General features: G+C 48.1%; 1 protein-coding gene across 1 annotated transcript in view; it reads right to left on the reverse strand.

Annotated features, from left to right (window-relative positions):
• LOC126536371 (transient receptor potential-gamma protein-like) overlaps positions 1 to 27,490 on the reverse strand; it is a 56,421-nt gene that overhangs the window by 28,105 nt on the left and 826 nt on the right. The window contains exons 2-4 of the mRNA XM_050183302.2: positions 14,815 to 15,139; positions 11,669 to 11,909; positions 850 to 1,194 (exon numbers count right to left, since the gene is read on the reverse strand). Of these exons, the coding sequence (XP_050039259.1) occupies positions 850 to 1,194; positions 11,669 to 11,909; positions 14,815 to 15,083 (855 nt within the window). The 5' untranslated portion in view covers positions 15,084 to 15,139. The remainder of the gene's footprint in view (positions 1 to 849; positions 1,195 to 11,668; positions 11,910 to 14,814; positions 15,140 to 27,490) is intronic.

The following is a 27,490-nucleotide window of genomic DNA, read 5'->3' on the forward strand; positions in this document are numbered from 1 at the left end:
AGGTTTAGCTTGTCCGGTATTAGGGTATTAATCGTGAACACGTGGCCTTTTAAAATGCCTTTGTTTTGTCGACAATAAGCACTCGTGGAACACAAAAAAACGTGTTTACGAGGCATTGTAGTTAGAGGAAGCGTCACATGATGTCACTACCAGCGTCCGGTAACGCGATATTACGCAAACGCCACTGTGTGTGCTGGAATAACAGCTATGCTAAATCTCTCAATTGTTTCAGCTGTCCAGTCGGGGGGTAAGGAGTGAGCAAAAGGGACCGATTAGTGCAATGATACTGTCATAAAGGAGCAGCGCGCTGGACAATGCGCACTTCATAGAAGAGCAGTTTATAGCGTGCCTGAATTATTTTTTTTAATGACGAACGCAACTTTAATGAAGAACTTAGTTTCTATATGCCTTAATGCTTGACACAGGAGGAAGCATCCTTTACCATGACAAGAGGATGGCTACAGCCGAGTTCCAAGTTCTGGATGCTTCCACACTCGAAGAGCGTTCGGAAACAAAGCTGTTTAAAAGTAGATTCTTAACTGTGTGAGTAGAGCAGCAGATTACTCACAGTGCCGTATGATATAGCTCTCTCGAATGTCTCGGATATATCTGAGACCATCGGGAGTCGAGAAGGCCTAACATGTTTTTTTTTAATCTGTGGGTGGAACAGTCCAATTTGATAGAGGACACTGGATATGGCTTAAATAAAATAAAATAAAATAAATTCTGGGGTTCTACGAGCCATAGTGCGCACATAGCTGAGAGAAGAATTGCGATCACCGCGCGAGCGAGCAAACAATCGGCGAGCCGCGCATCGGTGCCAAAGGTCAAGCGATCGAGCGCACTGACCAGGTACTCGCTCTTGAACTCGTGTTCCAGGCAGGCCAGCCGGCGCAGCTCGCCGCTCAGCTCGAAGGCGGTCAGGATGGGGTCCTTGCTGGAGAGGGCGATGAGCGAGGGCGAGGCGAGGGCGCGGTACGAGTCGATGCGCGAGCGCGAGTGGCGCAGCGAGTCCTCGGAGCGGGCGCGCACGCAGTCGGCGCAGCTGCAGCGCACGCCGTGCGGTGCGGGGAAGCTGTAGCCGCGGTCCAGCAGGATCTTGAGGATCTCGTAGTTGTCCCGGTGGGCCGCCAGGATCAGCGGCGTCATGTCCGGCGTGAAGGCGGCCGTCTCGTGGTCGATGGCCTCCCAGCTCTGCGCACGTAATCGAGCGTGCCGCGTGCTTGATGTCGATCCGGAGTGAGAAAGACAAAAGCAAACAAACAAAGAAGAACACAACTGAGAGGCGTCGTGTGAGTGTTTAAAGAAAGATGCAAATTGGGTTCCGCAAGTAACACCGCTTCTGCTGCTGAACCAGAGAAAAAAATTTGGGCCAGTTGGTGCGTGTTCCGGAATTGAGACATATTTAACTAAGTAGTAAAAGCAGCACAAGAATAACGGCAGCGCGAGACAGAAGTACACGGGACAGGCACTGAACTAGCCAGCTGAAATCAGCCTCCCCTAAAAATGCAGCAAATATTAGCAGCGTGAAGGTGTGCGCGCAGGCGGAGTGTTTGTATTTATTATTTCGTGTGGGCAATAAACCAGTCAGTTATTAGTTCGGCTCCCGTCCTGTCTTCTTCTCTGTCTTGTGTTGGCGTTATTTTTGCGCTGCTTTTACTCTGAAGAACAACTAACTCTGCCAGTCTTACACTCTAACATTTAACTAGCGCTAAAAAAGACGTATACGTATATGACGAAAACGAGATGCACACGTGCCACTAAAGCGTCGTGTTCTCTCGTTCTCTTCCTACTTCTTTTTAACACTAGTTAAGTATGTCTCAATCCTGCTGCTGACTTTGACCGATTGTGTCCCATGCCACATCTGACTGACGATTTCCGAAATCAACAACATTTATGTAAAAATTGCGCTATAACGGTTTACGCTCTAAGGAACCGTACTAATCTCTTCCATACACTCCAAAATTTTAGTACACGAATATTTTAGGGTTCCGTAGCTGTGAGCAGCGATGAGACGTGCACAGCTACTGGCGCAGCAGCCGCAGGCTGTAGGTGCTGAGTCACCGTGGTTCGGAGCACCGTTGTTGCCATTGCTGCCACTAGCGGCCAATGCTATTTGCACTATGCAATATTCTGAGACTAATAAGCGCACCAATATTCATTTAGGAGTGAGCGACATAAAAACAACGCTCGCTGACTATTGGTGCGCCGCGTGCCCAATGTATACATGCGAGGTCACAAGGCTATAAATATGACCACAATGGCAAATACAAGTGCAAAAGAATAGTTCAGGCACGACGCCCTTTCACCACAGTTACTTTTGACACTGTTCTCTTGTACCCTATCTTGCTGTAACTCTGAACAGACCGATACTAAGAGTGATGGATTGGCACGTCACCATAAAGATACCGCCGTGTAAACGCGAAACTCGCCACGGAACTTGCTGACAGCGCCTGTGCCGTCGCTAAAACCTTTGGTAAATTCTTGACGTATGGTCCACGTGCCTTGCTAGCGATACATAAGACGAATTTTGTAACCCTGCAGCCGCACTTCATCTGGGCAACAAAGCATGGTAAATTTGCTTCCGCTTGAAGAAGAGATACAGCATCACTGCGATGTGCAATATAGAGCTGCAAAACAAAATGTTTAAAAATAATAATATTTGGGGTTTTACGTGCCAAAACCACTTTCTGATTATGAGGCACGCCGTAGTGGAGGACTCCGAAAATTTTGACCACCTGGGGTTCTTTAACGTGCACCTAAATCTAAGCACACGGGTGTTTTCGCATTTCGCCCCCATCGAAATGCGGCCGCCGTGGCCGGGATTCGATCCCGCGACCTCGTGCTCAGCAGCCCAACACCATAGCCACTGAGCAACCACGGCGGGTAAAATGTTTAAAAATGATAAAAGCAACTGTTCGGACTGTTTCTTGGGCATCTTCCTTTTGCCCAGTGTAAGACATGCAACCGCCGAAGTCGCTTCGCACGCCACATGTGTGCTGAAGAGTCTTGGCAATCTTCATTACAATAGCCACGGTTGGCTGCGGCACGTCGGAAAGTCACTAAACGATAATGGCGAAGGTATTTGAAGAACAGGAGGAAGCCAATTATTCATTCCTTTATGATTTGACATTGTATGACTTTTGCTGCTAGGGTTGACAAATGTTGAAACGAAGTGCTCAGATTTTAAGCTCGTCAGCTCAACTCTTCAGATGAAACTGCCTGCGTGTTCCTCCCAACAATGCCTCCGTTTTTTTTCTTCTGTTTAGCTAGGCTCGCGCTTTTCGCAGGGTGCGCCAATGGCCGTGTATAACGAACCGTTCCGTTACTGTCCGCGGTACTGTATTGGCTACAAATGTCAAACTACTTGTAGAGGCCATTAGACCGTGCTCAGCGTTCGATAGTCCAGAAGGCCGTCGCTGAAATACGTCTGAGTAGCTCGTCCTGCCTTTTTCAATACCGCGGCTGAACAGCTCTCGGATGACGTAACGCAGTGTATTCACAATGTACGTGCACCACGTTCAGACAACGTTGCCGGAGCAATTACACAAGCGTAGGCACGCATCCACGAACACGGGGTGCAGCATCAGACTAGAAATTACTGCTTCGCATGTCGGCGAGAACGAAGGGTTCACGAAGCGCCAAACGAATGTGCTGACCTATATAAACTCCGTGAATAGCTCGCGGAGCCTTATAAAACCAAGTTTCGCTTATTAAAACGAGGAACAGGGGGGAGAAAGATTTAAAAAAGCAAAGCAGGCGGAAGGCATTCAGGCAGCACGTCGAAAGGTCATCAGCAAAGGCATAATTAGAAAGCCCTTCAGCCGGCGCAGCCGAACGGCGCCCGCTCAGCAAATTCCACGCTCTTTATCCTGTTCCCTGGCGCGCTCCAACAGTCCCCAGACAGCGCGTGCCTTACGCCATATCGACGCCATTACAGTCAATATATTCTGCGTACAAGTGAACTTATGAATTTGGCCTCGCCCTGAGGCAGAAGAACGCTTCGTTCAGCGCTTCTCTTTGTCTCGTGCGAGCCAATCCGCGCCGCGCTGTATAGGAGTGACAGAGAAGGCAACGAAAAGCAGCTGAAGACAGCGGCCGGGCGTCTCGAAGCCGGAGTCGGCACTGCACTGCCGTGGAAACATAATGAGCTCCACTGTTGTTGAACGCGGGTCGACGATCTTACTGCGTGGTCAGAGCGCCTGAATGTAAAAGAAATAGTCGAGTTCATTACGGCACTCGAGCCCACGACCATTGGTGTTAACTAAGGGGAAGTTGATTAGCAAAAGTTAATTGACATAGAGTTAATTAAGGCCCTAGAAACCTCGACCCTTTGTGGGAGTCGAACCCACCATCTTTGGTGTGAATTAGGGTTAATTAATTTAGCGAATTTGTTGCAAAACCACTACTACATAAGCTGAGGGGGGTATGCAACGCAGGTGAGAGCTTGCTCGGACAAAGGACGCACAGATAACACAGGATTGCGAGAACGAGGGTGCCGTACCGTCGCAGTGATACTCTGTCCCTTCACGTAACTAAGGTCCCTAGATGGAACAACTTGTTTTATTTAGGAACCTTGCACACAACACCTGGCGCGCTGATGTGGCAGCAGATGTTCCCTTTCGACCACTCTGCTCCGTCGGAGCGCGCTCGTGACGTGGTGTCGCAGCCAATGGGAATTTACCTTGCGTTTCGCTGCTACAAAAGACCGACGCCGGCTTTTTCGCTCAATGAACCATTTGACGCTCTCGCATCAATAGGCGGAAAGGCGGAAAGTGCCTCACACCACCACCAAGTCAGCGTAAGAAATGAATTAAACGTATACCGTGCCACTGCCTTGACTTCGATGGTCCTGGTTGCGCCATCCGAAACCGTTCAGATCCTTTGAGTAAAGGAACGACAAGGGTGTTATGTGTGTTCCATAAGGACGGACGTTCATTAGTGTGCTTCACCGTGACATAGATATGTATTGCGGTGAGATCGTTTAGCATGCGAAAATAAATACAATTTCGGCAAACGGAGGCCTAAAGGAGATATCTGAGATTATGATAAAGCGGGCGGTGCAGAATCTCCAGGGTATCCAAGGGGCAGCGGGGCATCGAAGCTGGAACCAGCGCAGTCCGCGGGTTGAGGCCGCCGAGTCTGGAGCGTGCCCTCGATGAACTGATAAGCCAAGGCTCGAGTTTTGGCGTCCCCGCTACCCTTTTTCTGTCCTAAAGACGTCGCCAAGGCATAATAAATACTGACTTGTTGCTTACACTCAGCACTTGCGCAAATCCACACTTCATTTGAACGCCATACGGTGTGTAAGCTTTTTCGCATAACTCAGCTGTACGGTGGTGAAAACGCTGTAAAACGTATTTTCAGATTTTTGTGGGATTGAATTTTGGGCATTAGCTTCGAACGTCAGCTCAGCATAATTCTGCCAAAACATTAACGCACTGCACAGTTAACATTCACATCTGTGAATAAGGGTGGCAGTTTACTGGTGGTGGTGTCGCAGCAGGTGGAGTTAGCCTGGCGTAGTTCACCGGCCACTGTCCTGGCTGAGAATCTTTTACGTTGTTTGCACGGGTGACTTAAGAAACGTTGATGAACTCAGCGTCTCGAAGGAAGACAGTGATCAGAATGATGGAGTTCCTTTCCTGATCACTTCGAGCCCACCAGAAAACACTACGGCTTCGAAGATAGCGTGGGGACGACTTCTTTTATGAAGACTGTAGCGTGTGGGCGAGGGATCCACCAAACCCATTGATGAGTACGTCCCTTAGTAGGAATGAAAAAAAAAAGTGATTATTTTACCTTATATGCACTGGCTTCAGATAAGCAAGCCCACTCCATGTAGTAGTAAGTAGGGATATAAGGAAGGCAGGGATGCTAACCAGTCAAGAGTCCGGTTGGCTACCCTGCACTGGGGAAGGGAGAAGTAGGAGCGTATTAAGCGTATGAGTTCACATAAGCACACGTCAGCACCTCTTTCTCCCACCAAAGGTCTCCGCTTTTGAAACCGTCGTCTTTCCTCGGAGACTAGACTAGGAAATCTGATGACTGTGTCCCGTCTAATCGCAATCGTCGAACCGGTCGCAAAGGCCCGCCCATGACGTCGCATCGTTCCGCCGAACTCCGCCTCCTATGTTGCACCTTCGCCCGCGTATATGGCGCAAGCGTTTCGCAATCTAGGGATCCGAGGTTGACGCTGTGCCCACGGTATACGCTTCGACGTTGGCCTCTTTCATCGATTAGTTCAGCTTGTCAGGGTTAGGTTCAGGTAGAGTGATCTTCGCGCCAGTTGTCACCTCGAAGTGAGCTCCTTTGTTCGAGCGTCACAGTCTATTTCGGAACGCGCGTCGTTTCGGCACACGCTGATGAAAGGACTGGCTCGTGGAAAACGTCTAAGGAATGCTTATCGCCGTATTGAAACGTAACAAGGCTGTTAGGAAGCGTGTTAAAGCATCCTACTGCGGGGAAACGCAGACGAAGTGTTCTGCATCACCCGTATTACCACGTGATGCACAAAATGGGGAATCAGATCACCCCGAGTTAAGTAATGAAGCCTGGGTGCAGGCTGGGTCAGCTTGAATGCGGTATAGGAGGGTAGCCCCTTAGTGATTAAGCCCTCCTTTAGTGCCTCGCGCACCATTTACCACAATATGTCCTACTTCATACGTCCGTTTTCAATTGTAGCGTAGCCGGATTGCTTCAAAGCTAGTCAGCCTCATCGCCATTCGTGCTTGCGTTCTCCCCAAAAGCGCTCTACAAAGAGTTCCTTGCCGCATTGTTGTTTATCTGGGCTGCGCGATCCGAGTTAACTATATTATGCATCCGACCGCTGCGAACAGCCTTCCGGAAAACCTACACGGCAGTTATTGCAAGGGTCAACAGCGCCACCCGCGAGCTGCGCGGTTGCGAATAGTACCCCTGGCCACCAGCACTTCCAGTGCGTCCAATTCAAAGTTCATACGCATGCACGACTTTCAGTAACATGACTCCCCTCTTCCGCTCATGTGCCTACCAGACATATACGTACATCTCCACAGCGGCGAACTAGTCGTGCAACCTTGCGCGAATGTACTTTACCGCCGTGATACCCACCCTCCCCTTCAATATGTCTTACTAATCTCACGCTTGCACGCCAGTTGTAGCGTGGAATGCAAAAGAAGGACACTTTGGTGGGCGTCACAAGTAATATACGCCCGAGAATCAACGTGGCAAAATTGCGAGCCACCGAGTTGAGTACCCTTTTAGCGCGCCAATACACCAGCTGGCAAGGCTTTGCTCAATACGCGCGTGATTAATCAGCCGTTGAACTGGCAACGTGGCGATACCATAAATGATAAAGATTCCTGTTGCTACGCGAATTGCTCAGAGGAGCTGATATGTAGTAACGCGGTAGCGAATTGCTAGCAATGACGACCACGTGCACTCTTTCGAGTGATACGTCATCGTGTTTCCCCACGAACACTTGCGAAACGGGTCGAGGCGTTAATCGTTGCGAAGACGCATGTAGGCTTGGATGCATCGGCTTATGCGTTCAGCTCGGTGACATTCGCGTGAAAGTTTCACAATCGGGAGACACACGTGGAGATTGCTCCGCTTTGAGCGAGTTTCATAATTACTACCGCAAGGACATCGTAAAAGTGATCTACTTGGCACTCCTACTCTTTGGCTAACGCAAGTTTTGTGCAATCCTTTACTTACTTTGAAAAAGAAATGACGAAATACAATGAAGCAACGCGATAACTTTTCAGACGTGTGTATAATTTTCATGCTACTCATATGCTGTTTCTTTAGTCGTGCTGGCTAGCTTTTTTCCTCCGCAGTGTATGTACTAAACGGAACAAAATACGGGAAATAAATTGTGGATGCAAAAGAATAACACCAATAACATAAATAATTATAAGGAACAAGGCTTTTGGTCAGGTAGCAAGAAAGAATAATCAGACTTGTGCGAACTTTGGCACCACAATATGATAAGTGACGCAAATTCTAATTACCAAGAGCTTTCCTCCCCCCTCCTCCACATATTCTTATTGTGAAAGAAGAAAAAGAAATCAATAAAACAAATAAGAACGCTTGTAGCGTATGCGCGAGCTTACAGTACAAGTCAGCGTAGGAAGAGTGAGATTTAGGGATGGTCTTTGCAACGCTGAAGCTGCCTGCTCAGTTTATCTAATGTCATGCCACCTATTGTTTAGCCTTCCCTCTTTGCGCCAATTCGCAACGCCAGCCGATTCCTTCCGAAAGTGAGGCACACATTTTTGGAATATTTACCAATTAACAGTAACTCTTAGCTTCACTTCTCTCACTCTTCCTTCTCAAGCTTCGTCGTCCATCCGCTTCCTCACGCGTCGCAAGTGTGCAGCTGCTGCATCGAAGGCATGGTGCTTCTTTCCTTCCACTACCCTTTCTCAACACTCACCTTAAGTGGGCTTTTTCGCACAACTAGCTCACGGGCCACTACGGCGAAGCGCTCTTTAGGAGCGCGAATTCAACCAGGTAATTTGGCTTGACCGCGTATTGCAGCTGTTACCGGCATTCACTCAAGCGCGTGGCAGATTAGCAAAGGTGTCTGCCGGTATAGCTGCGAATGCGTGTTGCAAATGCGGAAAATACGGCAGCTGGCGATACACAACGTGGTGACTGCTTATGGCAGGAGGTGCATATAATGACATTTCAAGAGCGAGTAGCCTGTAATGAAATCACGCTCTTTTTTGAGTTCATGATTTTCTGCCAGATATTTCGCCCATAGGTGGCTGCCCACGACTTTCTGAGACAATTTGTGCGGTCAGGAAACACCAGACCTTCGTCATTTTACAGCGTCATTGTTGCAAGTTCAGACAAACCGCTCGCTTCATCTCAGTGCACTGTGGGGGATTACTCTAAGTACGTTCGTGAAAAGCTGCTCGTTATAATGCGCCCGCGAGCTTCTGATAACTGTGGGTGCCGCCCAAACTTCTGAATCTAGCCTTCGTTTTAAAATTTACCCTTCGCGGTTCTTTTCGCGGACTGTGATTAATTCGCATTGTTGCTCGGCTCCCCGCACTATTCACTCAGAGTGCGTTTGAACTTCGCTAAGTCTTAATTAGTGAATGCGGGCTGACCGCATAGTTAGGTCGTGGCACGGCGCGTTCTGAAAAAATGTTCAACGATAGCAGTTGTGTGGAACCATCACATACCATTGGACTGCATTGCGCTTGAGTGGGCCTTTCTTTTTTCGCACCGCTCGTCTTGTCCGCTCGCTTCGAAGCACGCGAGCCAGGCAGACGGCGCGCAAGGCCGTAACCAGGGGAAGGGTTAGGGAGTTCTCTCAAGCGCCGAATTTATCGCAGCTGCGATAGAAAGTTTAGGACAAGATACACACTGTCATTATTTGTACATGTGAAATTGTATAATATACTTAAGCTACTATTATCAGCACTGTGCTTGATTCACGTGAGAAAATGAGTAAACATTTAAAGCTAGCCGCCGCTGTATTAGCAAAGCCCTCCCGAAAATAATTCCTGGGGACGACAGGCGAGTGAAATGTTCAAAGCAGCTGGTGAAGTTAGACCCAGACAGGTTGAGGTGTAGGTGCATAATTCAGGCCAGGAGCCACATTCATGAAGTTCTTTGCCTGTCAGAAGCGCTTGTCTTTGGCCGGCCACTTTCTTTAATACCATGTTCGCAACGTCATCGACGGATGCCTGTTCTTACAGAACGCTCTTGCATACCAAGTGTCTTGCGAAAAATGTCGCAGTTTCGCCAGCAGGCGAAGCATTGACAGCGATAGCAAGCTATTAGAATATTACACGAACTAAGACTGGTATAGTTTTATAGGCAGTATAACTTGCAACAAAAAAGTCTCTTGTCGACTGCACAAGCCTGGTGTCTCCTGTTCAAAGACACATGAAGAGAGTTACAGAAGTGTTGAAAATTGAGCTTGATGTTACATTGAAGCTTTTGGAGGAGCGCTATCGACGGGACAAAGAGAGGCGACACATGGACGCAGCGTTGTCCATAGGAGAATTAACTTGATGGCCGTGAGCACTTACTGTCACGAGGGTGGCATGATGAAGAGCAACGGTGGCTGGGCGCGCGCCTGCTCGTCCCAAATCGAGCGTTTCGTGCCGCCGCGAGCTTTACCATGGCCTCTGAGATTTGCGCGCGTTGGGAAGTTTTGCAAAAACCTGCAGGTCCCTCGTTATATACGCTCCCTCTGTCATTATTCAGAAAAAAAAAGAAACACAAAAGAAAAGAGTAGAAGGAAAGAAAGAAAGAAGAAAGAAAGAAAGCAGGATGTTCAAGAGTAATACAATTATCTCCATAGCTTTTAGCGAAGGTTATTGCGGTCTGTATTTCTCAACTTACTCTTGTGGTGCCCTCGCACGCTAGTTTTAACAGCTACAGATGGTTGCTAGCAGCTTAGTAATCTACATGAGGCTACTTACTGTATTTTATGGGTGCGGGACATTTTGCAAATGCAGTCGGCGTCTGAAAGCAACGGCGTGTTTCATCAACTCTCCCCAAAAGTCTCTAGCCGCTTCTGTTGAAGAACCGTGAACTCAGACTAGTTAGCGCTTGCGCCCACGCCCGTCTCCTAAGGCGTTAGAAGTACTGTACACCAACTTCAGACCTGGAGAAAAAGTTCCACTCTCAGGAGATAAAGTGCAGACGATGGAGCGCCATGGGGATTAGATTAAACGGGGAGCTCTCGCTCCCGAAAGCTTTTAACGCGATCCCAGCCGATGCAGGATTTCGGCAGCGGGTCTCCTATATAAGCGTACAGCTTGTGGGGATCAAGGCGATGGTGGCTGCAAATGGCAGGGCAGAAGCAACTTGTTGCCGGAGCTGAGCGAAAGTGCGATCGATGCGACTTAAGGGCGCTTTTAACTGCCGATCACGTGCTCCCTCTTTTCTTTATGGCCCAGCCTCGCTTCTCGGCAGGGATGCGTAAATAAGGCCGTTGGACGACGAGTGTCAGGTTGTTATTGCGTGCCTCTTGAAAGTGCCAGGTGAGGTTTCTTACTGGCAGCAAGGAGGCAGGTTCTTCTTCGAGCATCGTGAGGCCACTTATAAAGCTTAAGTTTCTGAAGTAATAGTGCATCATATTGTGACCTTGCGCAACAGCGTCCATGACCTGCTGCACGAATTCTTGGTAGGGAGCTAAAGAAGGAAAAAAGAAATGAAGACGTCGAACAACCTCTGTATTAAAATTCAGCTTTAATACGATGCGCAAGTATGTATAAAGGGAAGCATTCGCGTTGCATTTTGAAAATGAGTCGTTCTCCTTGAACGTGCGACGTGCCTTTTGTCTTATTCTGGTTTTGTTTCGCTTCGAACCTTGCAGCTTTCCTGGGGCTTGTCGCTGTAAATTTAATGATTATGCAGCTGAATATGCATCGATAAGGTTATGGGTAATATGAGGCGATACCTTGTCAGACCAGCTTAAGAATTACTGAAAGAAACAAGCTCGGGACACCTGCACCGCTTTCACACCAGTGGCGGCTTGCACGAACATTAAATAACGAAAATAATAAGCAATTTAAGAACGTGTTCTTGTGTGGACTAGGCGTTGTCTATGGAACATTTAAGAACGCTTTCTTAAATTCGTTATTATTTTCGTTCTTAAATGTTCGTGCAAGCCGCCCCAGGTGAGCCGAGAAATGGCCCGCTGTGGACGTCGACTCACGTTCGGCTGTCCAGGCTTCCGGGTCGCTTCCTCTCGTTCGAGAAGCAGTTCGACGGCCTCGACGTACTCCTCGCTGATGGCGTGCAACAGGGCGTCGCGGGTGTCCACGTTGTGTAGCAGCAGAAGTTCGATCATCTCCAGGTTCTCGTTGTCGATGGCCATCAGCAGCGCCGATCGTCCCAGCGGGTCGGCACAGTTGCAGTTCATGGTGCTCAGGCCGGCCTCGGCACTCTGCAGGTACCTGCGTCGCGAGGACACGCACGTATCTACAGAGTCGACCAAGAGTGACGCGAACAGCAGCCAAACAGTAGCCTTCGAGACGCGGTTGCTATGGCTGCAGTTTATGTTGACGCTTGTTGACACCTTCTGCAGTAGATCCGTGAGTTAATGTTCTGCACACGTTAAGGAGCACCAGCGGGTGCAAATTAAGGCGTATATATGACGCCAAACCAACGTGCAAAGAGACACTACACTCACTGGGGAGCTTGGCACGCGAGACTTTCGCAAGGAGCCACATAGAGGCTCCGCTTTCTCTTCCACAACTGTGCTTTGTGCCACTTACTTGAAGTGACTGCTCGCTGGAGATCGCCATGAACACCCCGTCAATGGCAATGCAGCCTGAGTTTCTCGCCTGAGACCGCTACATGCCGCGCTGGGTTGTGGAGGAATAAGACCGATAATTACTGAAGAATAATTTTTTTTCATTCTAGCTCCGCTGCACCTGAAGCTCCAAAGCTCCTAGAGGTGGACGGAAGTTGTGGACTTCCGTTTGTCCGCTTTAAAAGGGCACTGAACCACCCGTCGCGCTTGGTGAAACGCTTGGTGAAAAAAAAAAAGAAACATAGTCCGCGGATAGCATACGTTGCTGTGAACATCTCAGCCAAATTTTGCAGTCGTGCGCGGCGCGGGGAGCTCGCAAGCGGAGCGCGAAGTCCCCCCTTTCTCAAACCCTCTCTTTTCAACAGAAGCCTGCTCCTAACTTCTTCCTGGATTCTTTATATGGTAGCATAGCAGATTCCCATGCGCGGCTACCATGCCAATAGCTGATATCAATCAAGAAGGCTGTTTGGATCAGTGCGCTTCTTCCTACTGCTACTGTGCACATTTACTTGACGCAGTTTAACAAACAGGCTGAAGTAAGCGAAAATCTGCTTTCGGATTTCAATAATAATTACGTACTTCCTGAAGAAGCGAACTATATCTGCTGACGCTCGGCCGCGGCCGCCCGCGTAGGAATTAAACTTTGGCCGCCCTGCTTATCCGTGTCGTTGCAGTCGGGTCTCGCTAATGTCGCCTAATTTTGGACATCTCAACTGCCCTTGAACCGCGCGAAACTTACGGTCAGACCACAGGCACGCTTACCAGCACGCGTTCACTCCTGGCCGCTCTGATTAGACGCCTTGGCAGAGTTCGCTTCGTATTGAGCTATTGGTAGCGCTTCAAAATGCGCAAGTTGGATGTGGCTACTATCAGTCGGTCAAGCTGGTGCACGACAGAGCCGGTCCGCACCATGTTGCACGGCCAGCATGGAGCATGTGAGCGCCAGTGCGCACTCAGGCGCTATAGTGCACAAAGCAAGCGCTACGCCTTCGCACTGCAGCTGCATGTAGCTGCGGTCTGCTGCGTAGCGTAGATACCGCGGTCGCCGCGGAGTGCCGCGACGAGTCTGCTAGCTGAGCGCACTGCACAGTGCTGCCAACATCTGTAGGCAATTTCCCCCTAAATCGAATAAATAAATTTCCTAGATATTCCTAATTTCTTTAGGATAAAATTGTTCAATTTGCCAATACACTTTTCGTATAGACAGGCTTGCTTGCTATGCAGATAGACAGGGAAAGTATAGTTTAAATTTATTGCCAAGCTAGTTCTTATAAATTTAGCTATTGAAATCGCTGTGCTGGAGCTTAAATGATGTTGAAGTGCAAGTTTTTGCATTACAACAGGCTTTCTTTCCCTCACAAAATTTCCCTAGATATACTAAGCTTTTCCTGAGCAAGACCTAAAGTCTCTTGGTCTAGGAAAACTTCCCTAGGATTGGCAGCACTGGCGCTGCGGCTCGCTGAGGACAACCGCATTAGGCGCGTTGTAGGCGCCAAAATCGGAAGCAATGGTGTGTAGGGGAACATCCAAAATCGAATTTGAATCAAGCGCCACGGTGACGATCAGCAAGCAGAGTGCTGTGGTCCCGCCCCGCTCCACCGTAGCCTTCTCAGAGCAAGTCATTGAAGAAGGAGTTGAAGCACCGCGACGTGAATGTTTGATTGCACATAACTCCACTTCTGCTGAACGCATTCAAGTACTTTTTGCGGCAAAGTATTTCTGAAATAACCTATTTTAACTTCAAATTCATTTCTCGACTTCAACAAAATGTGGTTCAAGGCGTCTTTGAGGCCACGTCGGCCGACTTTTTGGGACTCCTCGTTGTCACAGTCTGATCCCACTCAACCTTAATGACGTTTTCTTGTCCCGCTTACAACATCTATTCCCTTGGTTTCGGATCAGCAGTGCATACAAAGACGGTAAGAATAATTCCTTTCCGGCTCCCTAAGTGTCCCACGCTACGAAGGCGTCTTTTGCTTTCCTGCAGGAAAGCGGCACCAAACAGATACTATGATTAACTTTATCTGCACGTTCGTTATGCGTGCACGTTAAGCAACTGGTATGTTCAGCCCGCGTCATTTCGTACGTCATCGCTTTCATCAGGAGAAGCATGCTTGGCTAGCCGCCAGGCAAACCCATAGACTTCAATGAAAATTCTGTCTTCCTCAGCTCCATGCCTTTCTTCTTTTCGTTTCACTTTCTCTTCTTCAAAGGTTTTGATAAATGCTTTAAACATGCGGCACGACATGAAACTTAAGCTGCGGGTTGTTCTTAGACAGTGGCAAAGTCTGGAATATCAATTTCACTCCAGTAATGCGCTTATAGCATTCCTGCAGAACCGAGGCCTCTATGGGACTCCGTAATAATCTTTGTGTTAGTGCACCTGTGTTAGCGTATGTGTTAGCGTACGTGTGTTAGCATGTGGTTTCTTCTTGTTTTCATTTAACTACTTTTCTTTCATCCCTCACGACTTCCCCTGGGGTAGCATGCCAAACATGTCGACAGGCTGTGCTCTACAGATATCCTTAGCCTCTCTATCGTCCCACCTTCGAGCTGTGGCCAGGTCTCCCCTCTCGACGGCCAGGAGGAATTTCTTCTCCTCCAGAGTGAGCTGCCCCTCGGGCTTCGCTTCGGTTCCGCTGGCAGGATGACCAGCTGTTCCTGCTGCCGAGCCGGGAAGCCTCCTTCCGGGTGGCTCATCGTCGGGAGCATCGCCGAAGAAGCGGCCTGCCATCCCGGTCGAACCCAGGAGCGAAGCGCAGTTGCCGCCCGGGGCGCAGCAGGGTCCGCCGCCCTCTCCGGCCTCCAGGTCCATGGCTCCGGCCCGGGTTCAGCGGTTCCGCCTACTGCAGAGGCGGTACTGCCGTAAACCTGCGATCCAAGACAGCAGTGCGGAACGCCACTTTATCAGCCGAGGAGAAGAAAGGAAAGGGAGAAGGCAGGGATGTGGACCTTAAAAGTGCCTGGTTGGTACCCTGCACTGAGGGAAGAAAATGGGAAATATAAAGAAAGGAGAGAGGGAGGGAGGGAAGACGCGGTGAAATCTAACTGAAACAACTTAAAGGCGTTCACACATTCCAGTCGACCCCAAAAAAACACATTAGGGCTTTCACAACCTCGTGGGCCGATGAGGCTGTGAGGGCCTGCACGGAGAGCGGTCGATTGTCCAGTCGTCGCAATGCATTGGAGGGTGCTTGTCGTTCGTGAGTGAAATTAAGCAAAATGGCACAGTAAATGCTCGAATGTTCTCTACGTTGCCGCAGACATCGCACGCAGCACTGCCGACCATTTCAATTAGTGCAGTGTAATTTTTCGTGAAGGCAACTCCCAACTGTAGCCAACACAGAAGCGACGCATCACGTCGATGAAGTCCGGGTGGAGGCCGGGAAGGCAGCAAAGATCTGAGCTTATGTAGTTTGGTACGCCTTATATTTGGGTTGTTCCACTCTGCGAAGTTGCCTTGCAAAAATCTACCCTAGACAGAGGAATGGAAACGATGTCGCCTTCTTGGTGTGGCGCTCGATCAGCTTTACCTAGGTTATCTTTATCAACTGAAAAACCTATCGCAGTTTTAAGAAGGTTTGAATATGGGCCGGCTGGTAAGCATTGAACTTTCGCAAATACGAAAGAAAAGAAATCTGAATACGCTAGGGGCTCATATTGAAGTCAGAGAAACAGACTAATAATGTTATAGAATTGATTTCTTTAACTATAGTTATTGTTCTTATGCAAAAGTAAAAAAAAAATCTTGCTTAACTCCTTGGGTGCGTGGGTTCTTCGATTTGAGTGTGCGTGGTTGCATGAATGAGTGCGTATTTTCGTGCGTAGAAGCAGCTCTGTACAGCTTGATGGCCGCATCAGGGAAGGGATGTACGGTAGCGTACAGGTAGGCCCATTATTAAAGGGAACATGCAGACCGCTAACTCACATGTTGCGTATTTTGTTATACAGGCGGTATTCTTGCGCAGGTTGCCAAGCGAGTACTTGGAGAAGGGAATTTCCTGAACACCAATTTGCACTGCCCTAATATATATGCTTTGATTTTAAACTGTCCTTCTTTACTTCGGCAGTAAACGTTGTTCTCTCGCTGGAACCCACCAAGTCTGAATAAATAAATGGCGCACTGCTTGAGGCAACTACATATTCTACGTTCTCTAGTCAAACAGCACATTTAGTTGTACCTTTTAACTGATTCAAATTTTAGGAATCGGAAGCACCGATAAAGTGGACTTTTGGCTTCTACGATGACAAGGCACAGAAAAAAAAAAACGACAGAAAAAAGCAATATGACGCGCAAAAAAAAAAGAAACAAACAAACAAGTACGTTAGTTGTCACGTTATGTCCGATGTTGAACGGAAGCAGCTAAACGATACGTCTGTATATAGACCGTCACCTTCACACATTTGCATGAAAAGTCAAGAAGGCGCCTACGAACGCGGAATTTTCTGGTCCACGAACCCAAGAGACCATATATGAAGCTGCGATTGCTCTCGACAGCGCAGGCCGAACGAATAGCGATTGCTTTTGACGCCGCGTCAACAAGAGCGCATAATTCTTACGCTTTCTCCAAGGGCGTCTGCCTAATTTTCTGACATCCTTTTGTTCCTTCCCCTCTTCTTCTGCGCCGGCAGTATTTGATGTTGCTGGAAACGGCACGAGAGCCTGCTCACAATGGGGCTCTTTGAATCGTCGCCACTCGACAATGATCCGGGTGACGTGACTTCCGAAAGACGCTGCGGAAATGCGGACGCTGTGCTTCCTTCGCGGGTTCAGGGGCTTTTCGCCTCGGGACACGGGTTTCTTCGCACAGCGCAGGGCGAGCGGCAGAACGGAAGGCGTGTCACGTGCGTCTCCTAACGCTGAAAGGAACGTGACGTGAGAAAAGGATGCGGGCCACCGCCGAGCGCGCCCCAAGGAAGCGGGGCCAGTCACGCACGTTCGCGTCCCGGAACACGCCTTGGATAGCATTTTTGCATGTTGCCTGACCGGTCGGTACTTGCGGTCCAATTTCGGGCTCGTCAAATTATCAGTGTCTGTGAGTGGCGACCGCATTTACAGCGCGCGCTTTGGGAGAACCCTCACGTGCGATTGTAGCATCGCCTATACAAAACATATTTCTTTTAGTGCGGCGCACGGTGGTGCCAAACAGCCGGTCGATGTGGGAAGTAACGAGGCCTGAAGTATAGGGCCTTTGGTAAATAACTACTCTTCAAATACGTGCATTTATTTACCTTAAAGAGTTACTTTGGGGCCAGTCGTCATCAAATGCTATTAGGATATAGGAAGTGAATGCAAACGTCTTGTCCGGTCCGAATGACAGTGTATTTCTCTGCAGCGACAGTTTGTGTTCTAAGCTGGTAGCGTTAACGACATCATAAGACGAGTTTCTTCCTCTATTGCCACATTTTGTGCTTGTAGTAATTTTGCGCTTTTGTAACACTCTGCGCCTGTAAAGGCATGGTGACAGTATTTTAAGCCATTAATTTCATCATCGGCAATTTAGAGGGACCGCTGGGGGCTTGACATAACGGAATAAAACTGGCCAGTAAGGCAGCCCTTTTTGGAGTGGAATGTTCATAATTTCGCAGCGACTACGTCACACACATGTTTAGTGGAAACTGTGAGCGGTTCTTCGTGGACGTTTACTTGGTGAAGCAAATATTGGAACCTGGGTATTATATCTTTCATCCCAGAAGTAGTGCTAATTGAGTTTCCATGTTTCCATCTAGTAGCCTAAGTTTATAGAATGGATAGAAGTTATTATTAACCCTAGCGTATATAGAAGCGGTATTACACCACGAAGACGGAGGTCTGATACAGGGAGGCGAAATGCACTCTTCAAGCACGAAATTTAATAGCTCGGTTGGTGTACCCGGCATGGTTGCTTGGTGGCTATGGTGCTGGGCTGCTAAGCACGAGGTCGCGGGATCGAATCCCGGCCACGGCGGCCACCTTTCTATGTGGGAGAAATTCGAAAACCCCGTGTACTTAGATTTAGATGCACTAAAAGAACCCTTGGTAGTCTGAATTTTCGGAGTCCCCCACTACGGCATGCCTCATAATCAAAAAGGCGTTCTGGCACGTAAAACACCATAATTTAAAATTTTAGCTCGGTTGGTGTAATTGTTAGCTTACCATGGGAATATACAAAAGACGCAGTTGTTCATTATACACCTTAACATATCTGCAATCAAGTCTGTAATATAGGACCACGACACTGTCTCGCAAAAGGGCAGCAGCACTCGATAACAGGAAGACACTTTCACGATCAAATCAGAACATTGTCTAGCATAACATCAAGCTGCACGTCAAGGGAGCGCACTTCAAACGTGGAAAGCCGTGATGAGCAGCATATCAACCACATAATCTGGACACGGCATTAAATCGTGCCCGTGTAAGCTGCAAGACCACTTCGAGAGCGAGTACAGTGCGTCAAATCGTGGAGCACCTGTATACAGCGTATGCCACCGAAGTATTCCCCGCAAGTTTTACGAGCAGTTTAATGTGGGATATGAATTCTTTAGACAGACATAAGCTCGAAAGCAAGCAGGATTCTTATTGTTTCGCTTCGTATAGACCTAGAACAGCTCACGTACTCAATAAGCCCACGCGGCCGGACTCTCCGCGGGGCACGGTGTGCTTATAGAACAAACAAAGCCCCGCTATGCGGCAACAGCGTATACATACGCGCCATTGAAATGTTTCCATTGACCGCAATGTCATCGCGAATCGCAGGAAGTGCGCCTGGGAGCAAATGGGCTTAGCCGAAGGACAATTGTCGCGCGTGTTCCCCTGTTTGGTGGCACGAAGAAGCCACGGCGGACTATAACGGTACATAGGAAGCGAGGCTCGGCGGAGCTCAAAACGGCGTCCGTGACTTTCGGCGGCGCTGTTCAGTTTAACTCGTTGCCAAGTCACGCAGAGGCGATTGTGGAAACTCCCGCGGAGCGGCTTGAGAAAGCCGAGACGCGGAAAAATAAACAAAGCTACACGACGTCGCGGATCGCGCACGCTGAGAATGTGGTTCGCCAGCGACGAAAGAAAAAAAAAGAAAGAAAGAAAACAAGTAACAACAACAATAAAAAAGGAGTAATGTTGGGGGGTTCTAGCGTCCTCTGTTATTCCTGCGAATGGGCTGTGCGGCCGGAACCCCAAGGGCTCAACCTCTGTCCACAGCAGACAGCAGGAGGGGGGTCAGTTTGGGCCAAGAATAACAGCTCGCTGGAACGCAGCGGAAGGGATCAGACGCAACGGAAAACAAGCTTCGAGCGACGGTAACGAAAAAACAAGTAAAACACCGCGAGAACTGTGGAAGCGGGGGTGTTTAGCCTTTGCCACGCGGCTAGCGTTACGACTGGTTCTCGGAGAGGAAATGTAGTCGTTAAGTTGCAGGCTAAATGACGCGTAAAAAAAGGCGTGAGGAAAGTAGAGAGAGACACAGCAGAGGGAGACAGTGCGAAGGTTACTTGTATTGAGATAAACGGGATTGTTACTTGAGGGTGGGCGTGAATCCGCGTACAAGCGTGGGTCTTTCCACGTGTGTGCGGATGGGCATCGTGCTCGCATGTTAAGAGCTAGAGAGTACGTTGAAGTAAACAGAAATGAAAAGAGAGATGTGTGCGCTGAATGAATAGAAATAGCGTGAAAATACCTGAACTGAATGGAGCGACGACACCAAAGAAAAGCGAGGGAAATGGAACGAAGACGTGCTAGAAAAATCCTATAGACAGTCCCGCACCACGGCTTAATTCGTTACGAGAATAGCCGCAAGGTGGCTCAAGCTTCGTAACCTGCTAGCCTCCTGGTTAGCTCGTACGTTGGACCGATCGCCCAGGAAACGCGTTGGTCCCTAGTTAGAACGCCGGACGAGGATACGTCATTTCGCTTTAACGACGAAACTTTCTTTCCGACAAGCCCGTGCGTGTTTCCTTTGTTGCTTCGGGCAACTCTCGTGTGGATGACAGTCCCAGACCACGCGGGAAAGGCCAAAACTTTTTCGGAAGCGGCTCAGGCGGCCCGAAGGCCCACCCTGTGGGAATATTAACTCCGGCTCTCTTCCACGCGGCATTCGGGCGTGACGCGTCGACAGAGACACAATCTGTCATTCAGAGACGCATTCTGGCGATGCAGTTTTTTAAAGAATATGGCAACACCATTTCAAAACTAATGTTCGTGGACGTAGAAGCCACGTGCTTGATGAACATTTTCAGGGAAAGCCTTGGTAATGCACATCTGCCAGTGCAGAGGGGACCGAGTTACAAGTTTTTAAAAGGAATTCGGTAACGAACCCGAGATAAAAACGCAAATCCCTTTATACGCGAAGAACTTTCGGTGCGGTGAAGGCAGAGAAATAGGCACGTTAAAAAAGAAATATCTATCTGATTATACCCTCAGTCGGGACACTAGTGACGCACACAGTGGTGCAGAGAAACTGCAAAATTTAGGCAAAAAAAAAAAAAAGGAATGCTTTTATGTTACATAAAATGCATCCAGACGAGAAAAAGCCTTATTTTGCTAAAAACAAGGAATTCGACCGTTTTGTTATGGTTCTGTCTGCTTCCTGTGACCCGAGAAGTGGCTTCATCAGTATGATCATGAAGTGTGGATGGCTCGCCAACAGTTTGCATTGCCCAAGCAAGGACAGAATACCGCAATATACCTAATGTAATACGACACTGTAAGGCGATTTCTGTTCCCGAATTGGAGCACGTCAGACTTGCTCATCGCATTTTTTTAACGCTACGAATGTATTTAGCCTTTTAAAGTTTTTTTTTTCTTATATGAGTAGTAACGGAATGTTTCTAGTCCTATTAGGACACTATGATTATTATATTTTAAATTTCGGGGCACCGACATTGTTAGTCGTGCTATAAGCGAGAGTTTACGGCACTTGACCAGAGACAGTCTTACTTTCAACGCTTTATTATATTTGTGCGCCGGGTTTAGGTAAGTGATTCAGGTCCTCACGTGCCTTGCAAGCGAGTTCTTCATTATTGAACAGAATGCGGCGCGTCCTGTGGAACGAAGAAGAAGCAAAAAAATAAAACGTGAAGAAAACAGTCGCTGCCACGTGTTACTGCCCGCAATACATGCGTAATGCCGCGTGAATTGTGTAAAAGTAACGAGGAAAGAAAGAGCTGGTACACCAGCGAAGATTTGCAAGCTCCCTGGCCATCCATGCATGCAATGGCGACGGGAAACAATCGGTGCACCGGTGTTATTCACGCGCGAACGCTCGGCCTGACTCGCGAATCAGCAGAGTTCGTAGTTCCTGACGGCACTGTCGGCGGGCAGTGAAACGGCGGAATAGCCGAAGCGAATCAGCTGAATATCCCGCGGTGACAAAGCAGTGCGCGAGCGACCGAGTTTCCTGGACAGCGTCCAGTCCATCCGGTCATCCTGTCGCAGAAAGCCATGAGAGCAATTCGACAACACGATACGTCGTGGTTGACTTTGTAGAAACGCACCCCGGCGCCACAGTGCGATAAGACATCTCGGGGACGAACGCGTCCCGTGACTTCCTACTGCAGCACCTCAAGTGAATAGGTCTATGCTACCCTTTTTATAGACTTGGTGCACACTTCAAGTGCGAGCGCAAGTAGTGGACTCTCTCTCCCTCTTTCTCCTTTTTTCAACCCTTTATTCCGTCTTCCCCAGTGCTGGGTAGCAAACTGGACGTGCGTCTGGTTAACTTTCCTGCATTTCATATATTCTGTTCCTCTTTCTCTCTCTCTCTCTCACTTCCGCACTCCGTCTTCGCAGGGGATACGTCAGTGGTGCTGTACTCACGAAAGGAATGAAAGGAATTCGCGAGATTGATATTTAGTACATATGATTATTTGACATGAAAACAAGTACAATACACTGAGAGGGAAACAGTTTAAGTATGTACAACAACAGCCGTTCAACTCAAGGATAGTACAAGATAAATCTTTAGTTTATAACGAAACTCTCTCGTAGAGTTCCAGTGGTGGGCAAACTTGTGTTTTCCTTCATATTCTTTGAAATGGGAAGAAGATAATAAATTAGGAGAAAAAATTAGTTGGAAGAAGGCATAACAGCGCTCGGGAACGTTAGTGCCAGAACCATTACTCTTTTTCTCGTTCCCCATACGAGCTCACATTAAGTGTGGCCTCAAAATACTCCATGTTTCGTTACAGCCGTGTCCTTCTTCGTCATCTTGAGATTTCCTTGATGTGTGTTTCAGTTAGTCTGGCCTTTGTTTATGCATACACCCAGGTATTCACATTGCTTCACTGTGGGTATTGAACTGATATCATTATTCGCCTCTCGATTAGAGAACATAATTTCAAATTTCTCTGCGCTATAATTGAGGCCGGGTTATGTCCCTTGATTGCGCCACGTATTCATGAGCCAAATGCATTCCCCTCAGCTGCTGTCACGGCTGTGAGATAAAACCTACCAGAAGTTTACTGTTTTCCAGTCGTCTTTCTATTCGCTTAATGTAAAGCGTGAACAACGGAGGCAGAGGGAATCCTCGTTTGAGAGCATGGTGGATTTCTACGAATTTTGGCCGTCTTCAGTTTTCCCAGGCACTCGTCATTTCTCTCGCACGCGCGTTTAGAGCAAGTGCATCAAGACTCGACATCAGGCACCGCCTGTAGGCACGGCCCATGCAGGCACTGTGGGCCGTGCACGCTACAGGTATATGCTGAGCGGTATATATCTCAGTCAGTCCCAAGAAGAAGGCTGCCCCCCCCCCCCCCCCCCCCCCCCCCACAGGCACGCGCGTTGAAAAGTTCCGGCCCATGAGCATGTTTCCCTAAGCAGGTCTACGAAATCACCGTATATACCCTCGTGCTTACAAATGTCTCATCGAAACTTCCTGCCTTTGTTGCGGTTATAACCTGCCTTAATATCGATAACCGCTGTCTATGATGGCCTACTATGACTCACTGAAAGTTTAAAGCAGTGAGTTAGTACAAAAATATTCGCCTCTAAGCATCGGTCTGGCCTGGATCGATTTGGTATGGTATGGTATGAATAACTTTATTGGGTCCTGAAGGTCAACCCTAGGTTGACGCGGGCCGCTCCCACGTTGGGACTGTCAGGCCGAGCCCTTCAGCCACATCGCGGGCCTTCTGGACTGCCCGTAATTGGTCAGTGAGTGATTCACAGTGTAGCATTTGCCGCCACCATTCTTGTTCCTTGTCACAGCCTGTGAAGACCGCGGGGCACTGCCAAAGCATGTGGTCAAGAGTAATGATGCCATTGCACTTATTACAGCTGGTTCGAGTTTCCCTCTCCGGATAGATCCTGTTAATAAAATCTGGACTTGGGTATGTTCTTGTCTGTGGCAAACGTAATGTGACCGCTTGTACTCTGCAAAGCTTACCGTGTGGCAATGGGTATTCCCTTCTGCTTAAATAATAGTGCTTCGTGATTTCGTTATATGTTAATAATCGATCCCTGTGTTCCCCGGGTGAAGTGTAACTTGCTCGGTCTTGAAGAGCACGGCTAGAAAGTCCTCGTGCTGCTTCATTTGCCACCTCATTAAGGTTTCTCCGAGCTCCGTCCACCACCCCCAGATGTGCAGGAAACCAGCGGATTTCAATCCTCTCACTGTTGACCTTCTCTAGTAATCTTGTTGCTATCTGTGTCACATATCCGTTAGTAAAGTTGCGTATGGCAGTTCTAGAGTCGCTGTAAATATCTGTCCACCAATTAGCCCGGATGGCTAAGGCGATTGCTACTTGTTCTGCTACTGTTGGGTCCTTGGTATAGACGGTGATGGCATCCCGTATGTTACCTTGAGTGTCTACAACAACGGAGGTATACGCATCCTTATTTTTAACCCAGGCAGCGTCAACGAACACCACCTGCTGCTTATGTTGATCGATTTGGTAGTTGTACAAATATTTCAGTTTCTTATTCGTGCGCTTTGACAACTTCATTTTTATGACCTGCATTGCCATTTTATATACCACCGTCTTTACTGTAACTAGTCTTTGTGAGCTCGCCTTTTCGTATCTCCGTTGTCTGTATAGATTATATTGCTTTGGGTTTCAGGTCACCCAGTTGGAATTGTCATTGTTTTTGCTTTTTCGACACGACTGTTTGATCAGTTGTATTGGGATTTCATCAGTTCCGGCTGCCATGTCAATAGCGACATTTTCTTCAACATTTCATTATTTTCAGTTTAAGCTTCTTGCGTTCTTTTTGTGCTTTTGGGCTTGTATGTTGCTGGATCGGTCTAAGATGGGACTTCCTTTTCTTCCCTTATTTATCCCCAATAACACCATGCCCGTACACTAGAGGGTCGTGCCCTTAAAAGCTGCTACATGCCTTGTTGCCATACATATTAAGTTGTTGCTCATTTTACCCCTTTCTTTTTTGCTCTTGTTTTCTTGTTTGCAATATCTCTTTTCTATTATCCTTTATTCCTCTTACCCCATTTTCCCACACAGGGTAGCCAGCCGTTCTGAGAACTGGCTAACCTCCCCGTCCTTCCGTCTATTCCTGCTTCCTGCTTCTTTGTTGCTCGCATGTAGTACCCTGACATGGTTTCAAAATATTTTGGTGCGCTCTAACCGCTTTTGCCTATGTTACGTATTCTTAACCCACCAGCTTCATATCACGCGTACGGCAGCGTCGCTTAGAGTGCGTGCGCACGTGTGGGAGCGTGGGTTTGTGTGTGTGTGTGTGTGTGTGAGAGAGAGAGAGAGAGAGAGAGAGAGAGAGAGATTGAGAACTTGCACGAGGACAATAACAAACTGAGACATCAGAAGAAAAAAGAAACAAAGAAGAAAAGGTGGTTCCCCCATGATTATCAATGCGAAGAGCAGCAAGTTTCCGAGAGACAAGGTATTACAGGATTCTTGATATTCAAATATCGGAAAGCATTCTTCCATGCCAGCCTTCAAAAGGCAACAGAGAGAGTAAGGCGTCCCTCTGACATGTCACCGGCCAGTCTGGGGCAATTTAACTGCTGAAACGTTTTGTCAGTAATTTGCACGCAAGAACGCGCGTTGAGAGAAAGAGAGAGAGAAAAAAGAAGGATCCTTGATTACGTCCGTGGATTTGCATGCGCGCATTAAATTGTCTCTTGCGACGACGGTTTGCATCATGCGTGAAATGACCCTTACTCGGTCGCAAATGCGGCCGCGAAAGTCCAACCAATAGCACCAGCATAGCGGTGAGATAAAAAAAAAAAAAAAAAACGAGACCGAATAAAACAAGAAAAGGAACACCCAGCGGATGATAAAAGGACGCAAGCATGAAGAGCGGATTACGTCTCGCGCAATGAATTTGCCCAGAACTTGGGCGGACGCCTTTAATTAGAAGGTGCATTTCCATTCGAACTGCATGACTGCCCGTGGATGACATTAAACGAGGATCACGCGGGCTGCTTGTACGAATGCCACGGCGATCTCCTGCGGCTCCTGCGCAGTTTAAGCTGTTTTATGCGGACGCGTTAATCAGATTTGCGCCAAGCTATTTCCGGGTCGGTTCTCGCAGTTCGTCGTTCGAGTTCCACGAGGCGAAGCAACGGCGTGGCTGGGTTCTTGGGCACGCCACGACCTCGCGGGGGCGAATTTGTACGTTGCGAATGTCTCAAAAGAGCTCAAAGCACGCGGAAACGAAGGGAGAACCGAGGCTATACCATATGGACAGGCGCTTATTGAGAGCTGGGACAATGCTTCAGTTTAGCGGTCATCTATATAGCCAATGAGTAATGCACTGAATTCGAGAAATGCCTTGAGCATCTTTCAAGCAGCGCGTCCTTGCCATGCCCGAGTGTTCGAATTTCTTGTCGCGCATCTCACAACGAAGAAAATCGTTCGTGAGAAGTTGTTTCTAGCATAAGTACGGTAGCCCGTCGTTTGTCAACGCTATGTATACTCTATTTCAGTGGTTACTTATGGTGGGACTACAAGTGTAACTGATACAGGGTAACACATGTACATAGGAACAATACCGTCAGTTATACCGTAAACGACCTATAAGTGACCACAGCCTTAGTCAGGCATGCGTAGAAAATCATTACGTGAATGTTTCGAAAATACTTATCACATGTCGCATATTTCTCAACACTACTAAGCGGATTACGTGGCATATCGTTGGACTGCCTCGCTAAGTGCGAAGAAGGTCACCAGACGCAACTGTACGGCCAAGCATGCGAAAGGTCAAAAGCACCGAATGGAAAACAGGTGACTATTTGTTATGTAGCGATGCGAAGCTGGGGCTGAAGAAACTATTGTATCAGGTTTATACTTGCGCGTTTCTCATTTGCAACAGCTCAACGTGCGTTAGGTTCTTATAAACATTGAACTAAATTTTACTTTCAAGTTTGCGAAGCTCTGTTAGTTTAGAAAAGTGTATGTTTAGAACGCGAAGGCTTCGACTCGTTTAAATCTGCTGTTGGTTTCGGGCATTCGGTACGCGCATAATTTTCGTAATTTTCAGTGTAGCTTCAATAACTTAAGCTAGAAATCAGTGAACTTACATGGACGCGCTATAACCGCGACGACTAAGCTTCCTGCTGATATTTGCCTGTTGAACTTGTGTAAACGACATCCAGTTGAACTGAGCGAGTGCCGAATGGGATCTGGGTCAATACAACTGCACATAATAGGCTGCATCAGCTGGAAAGCTTTGTAAGGTTAAACGCCGAGAGTGTTTATTTGGCTTTGCAGACAGTAATGATGAAATGGACCATGTACGCTTACGCACTCGCGCTTTCTCTCCTCTACACACGATGCCGTTGTGCTCCTGACTCGCCGGAAACGACTTCATATAACAACTGTTGGGTTGGGCTGTCTCAATTCGATTTCTGAATCGACTCGTTCACGTCCAGTTTATGGATGGGAAAACATAGTGAAATGTATGAAAACGCGGCACGACACTGCTCTGCTTGTAGACGGTAAGCATACGAGAGAATAAATTTGAATCGCGCAACTAGAAACCTCGCTCTCTGCCTTCGCAATAAACAATCGTGTAACGAACGTGTTTGGAACCTTTGAACACTCGAACCTTTGAACCGACTCGATAGTCTCACTATACGTTGCACACGGAAGATCAGTGGCGTTTCCAAAAACCATGCGGTCGCGCTGCAGTGCCTCACGCAGAAATTCACGGCACAAATCACGCAGAAAATCGGCTGACGATTTTCACGACCTTACGGAATTACAGCGTATAGTATCAAGTGAAGCCGTTTTGCTCGACTAACACCAAGGTGCGCCGCAATTATCGCAATTTTA

The sequence above is a fragment of the Dermacentor andersoni genome, chromosome 4 (genome assembly GCF_023375885.2).
Source record: "Dermacentor andersoni chromosome 4, qqDerAnde1_hic_scaffold, whole genome shotgun sequence".
In the NCBI taxonomy this organism is placed as follows: domain Eukaryota; kingdom Metazoa; phylum Arthropoda; class Arachnida; order Ixodida; family Ixodidae; genus Dermacentor; species Dermacentor andersoni.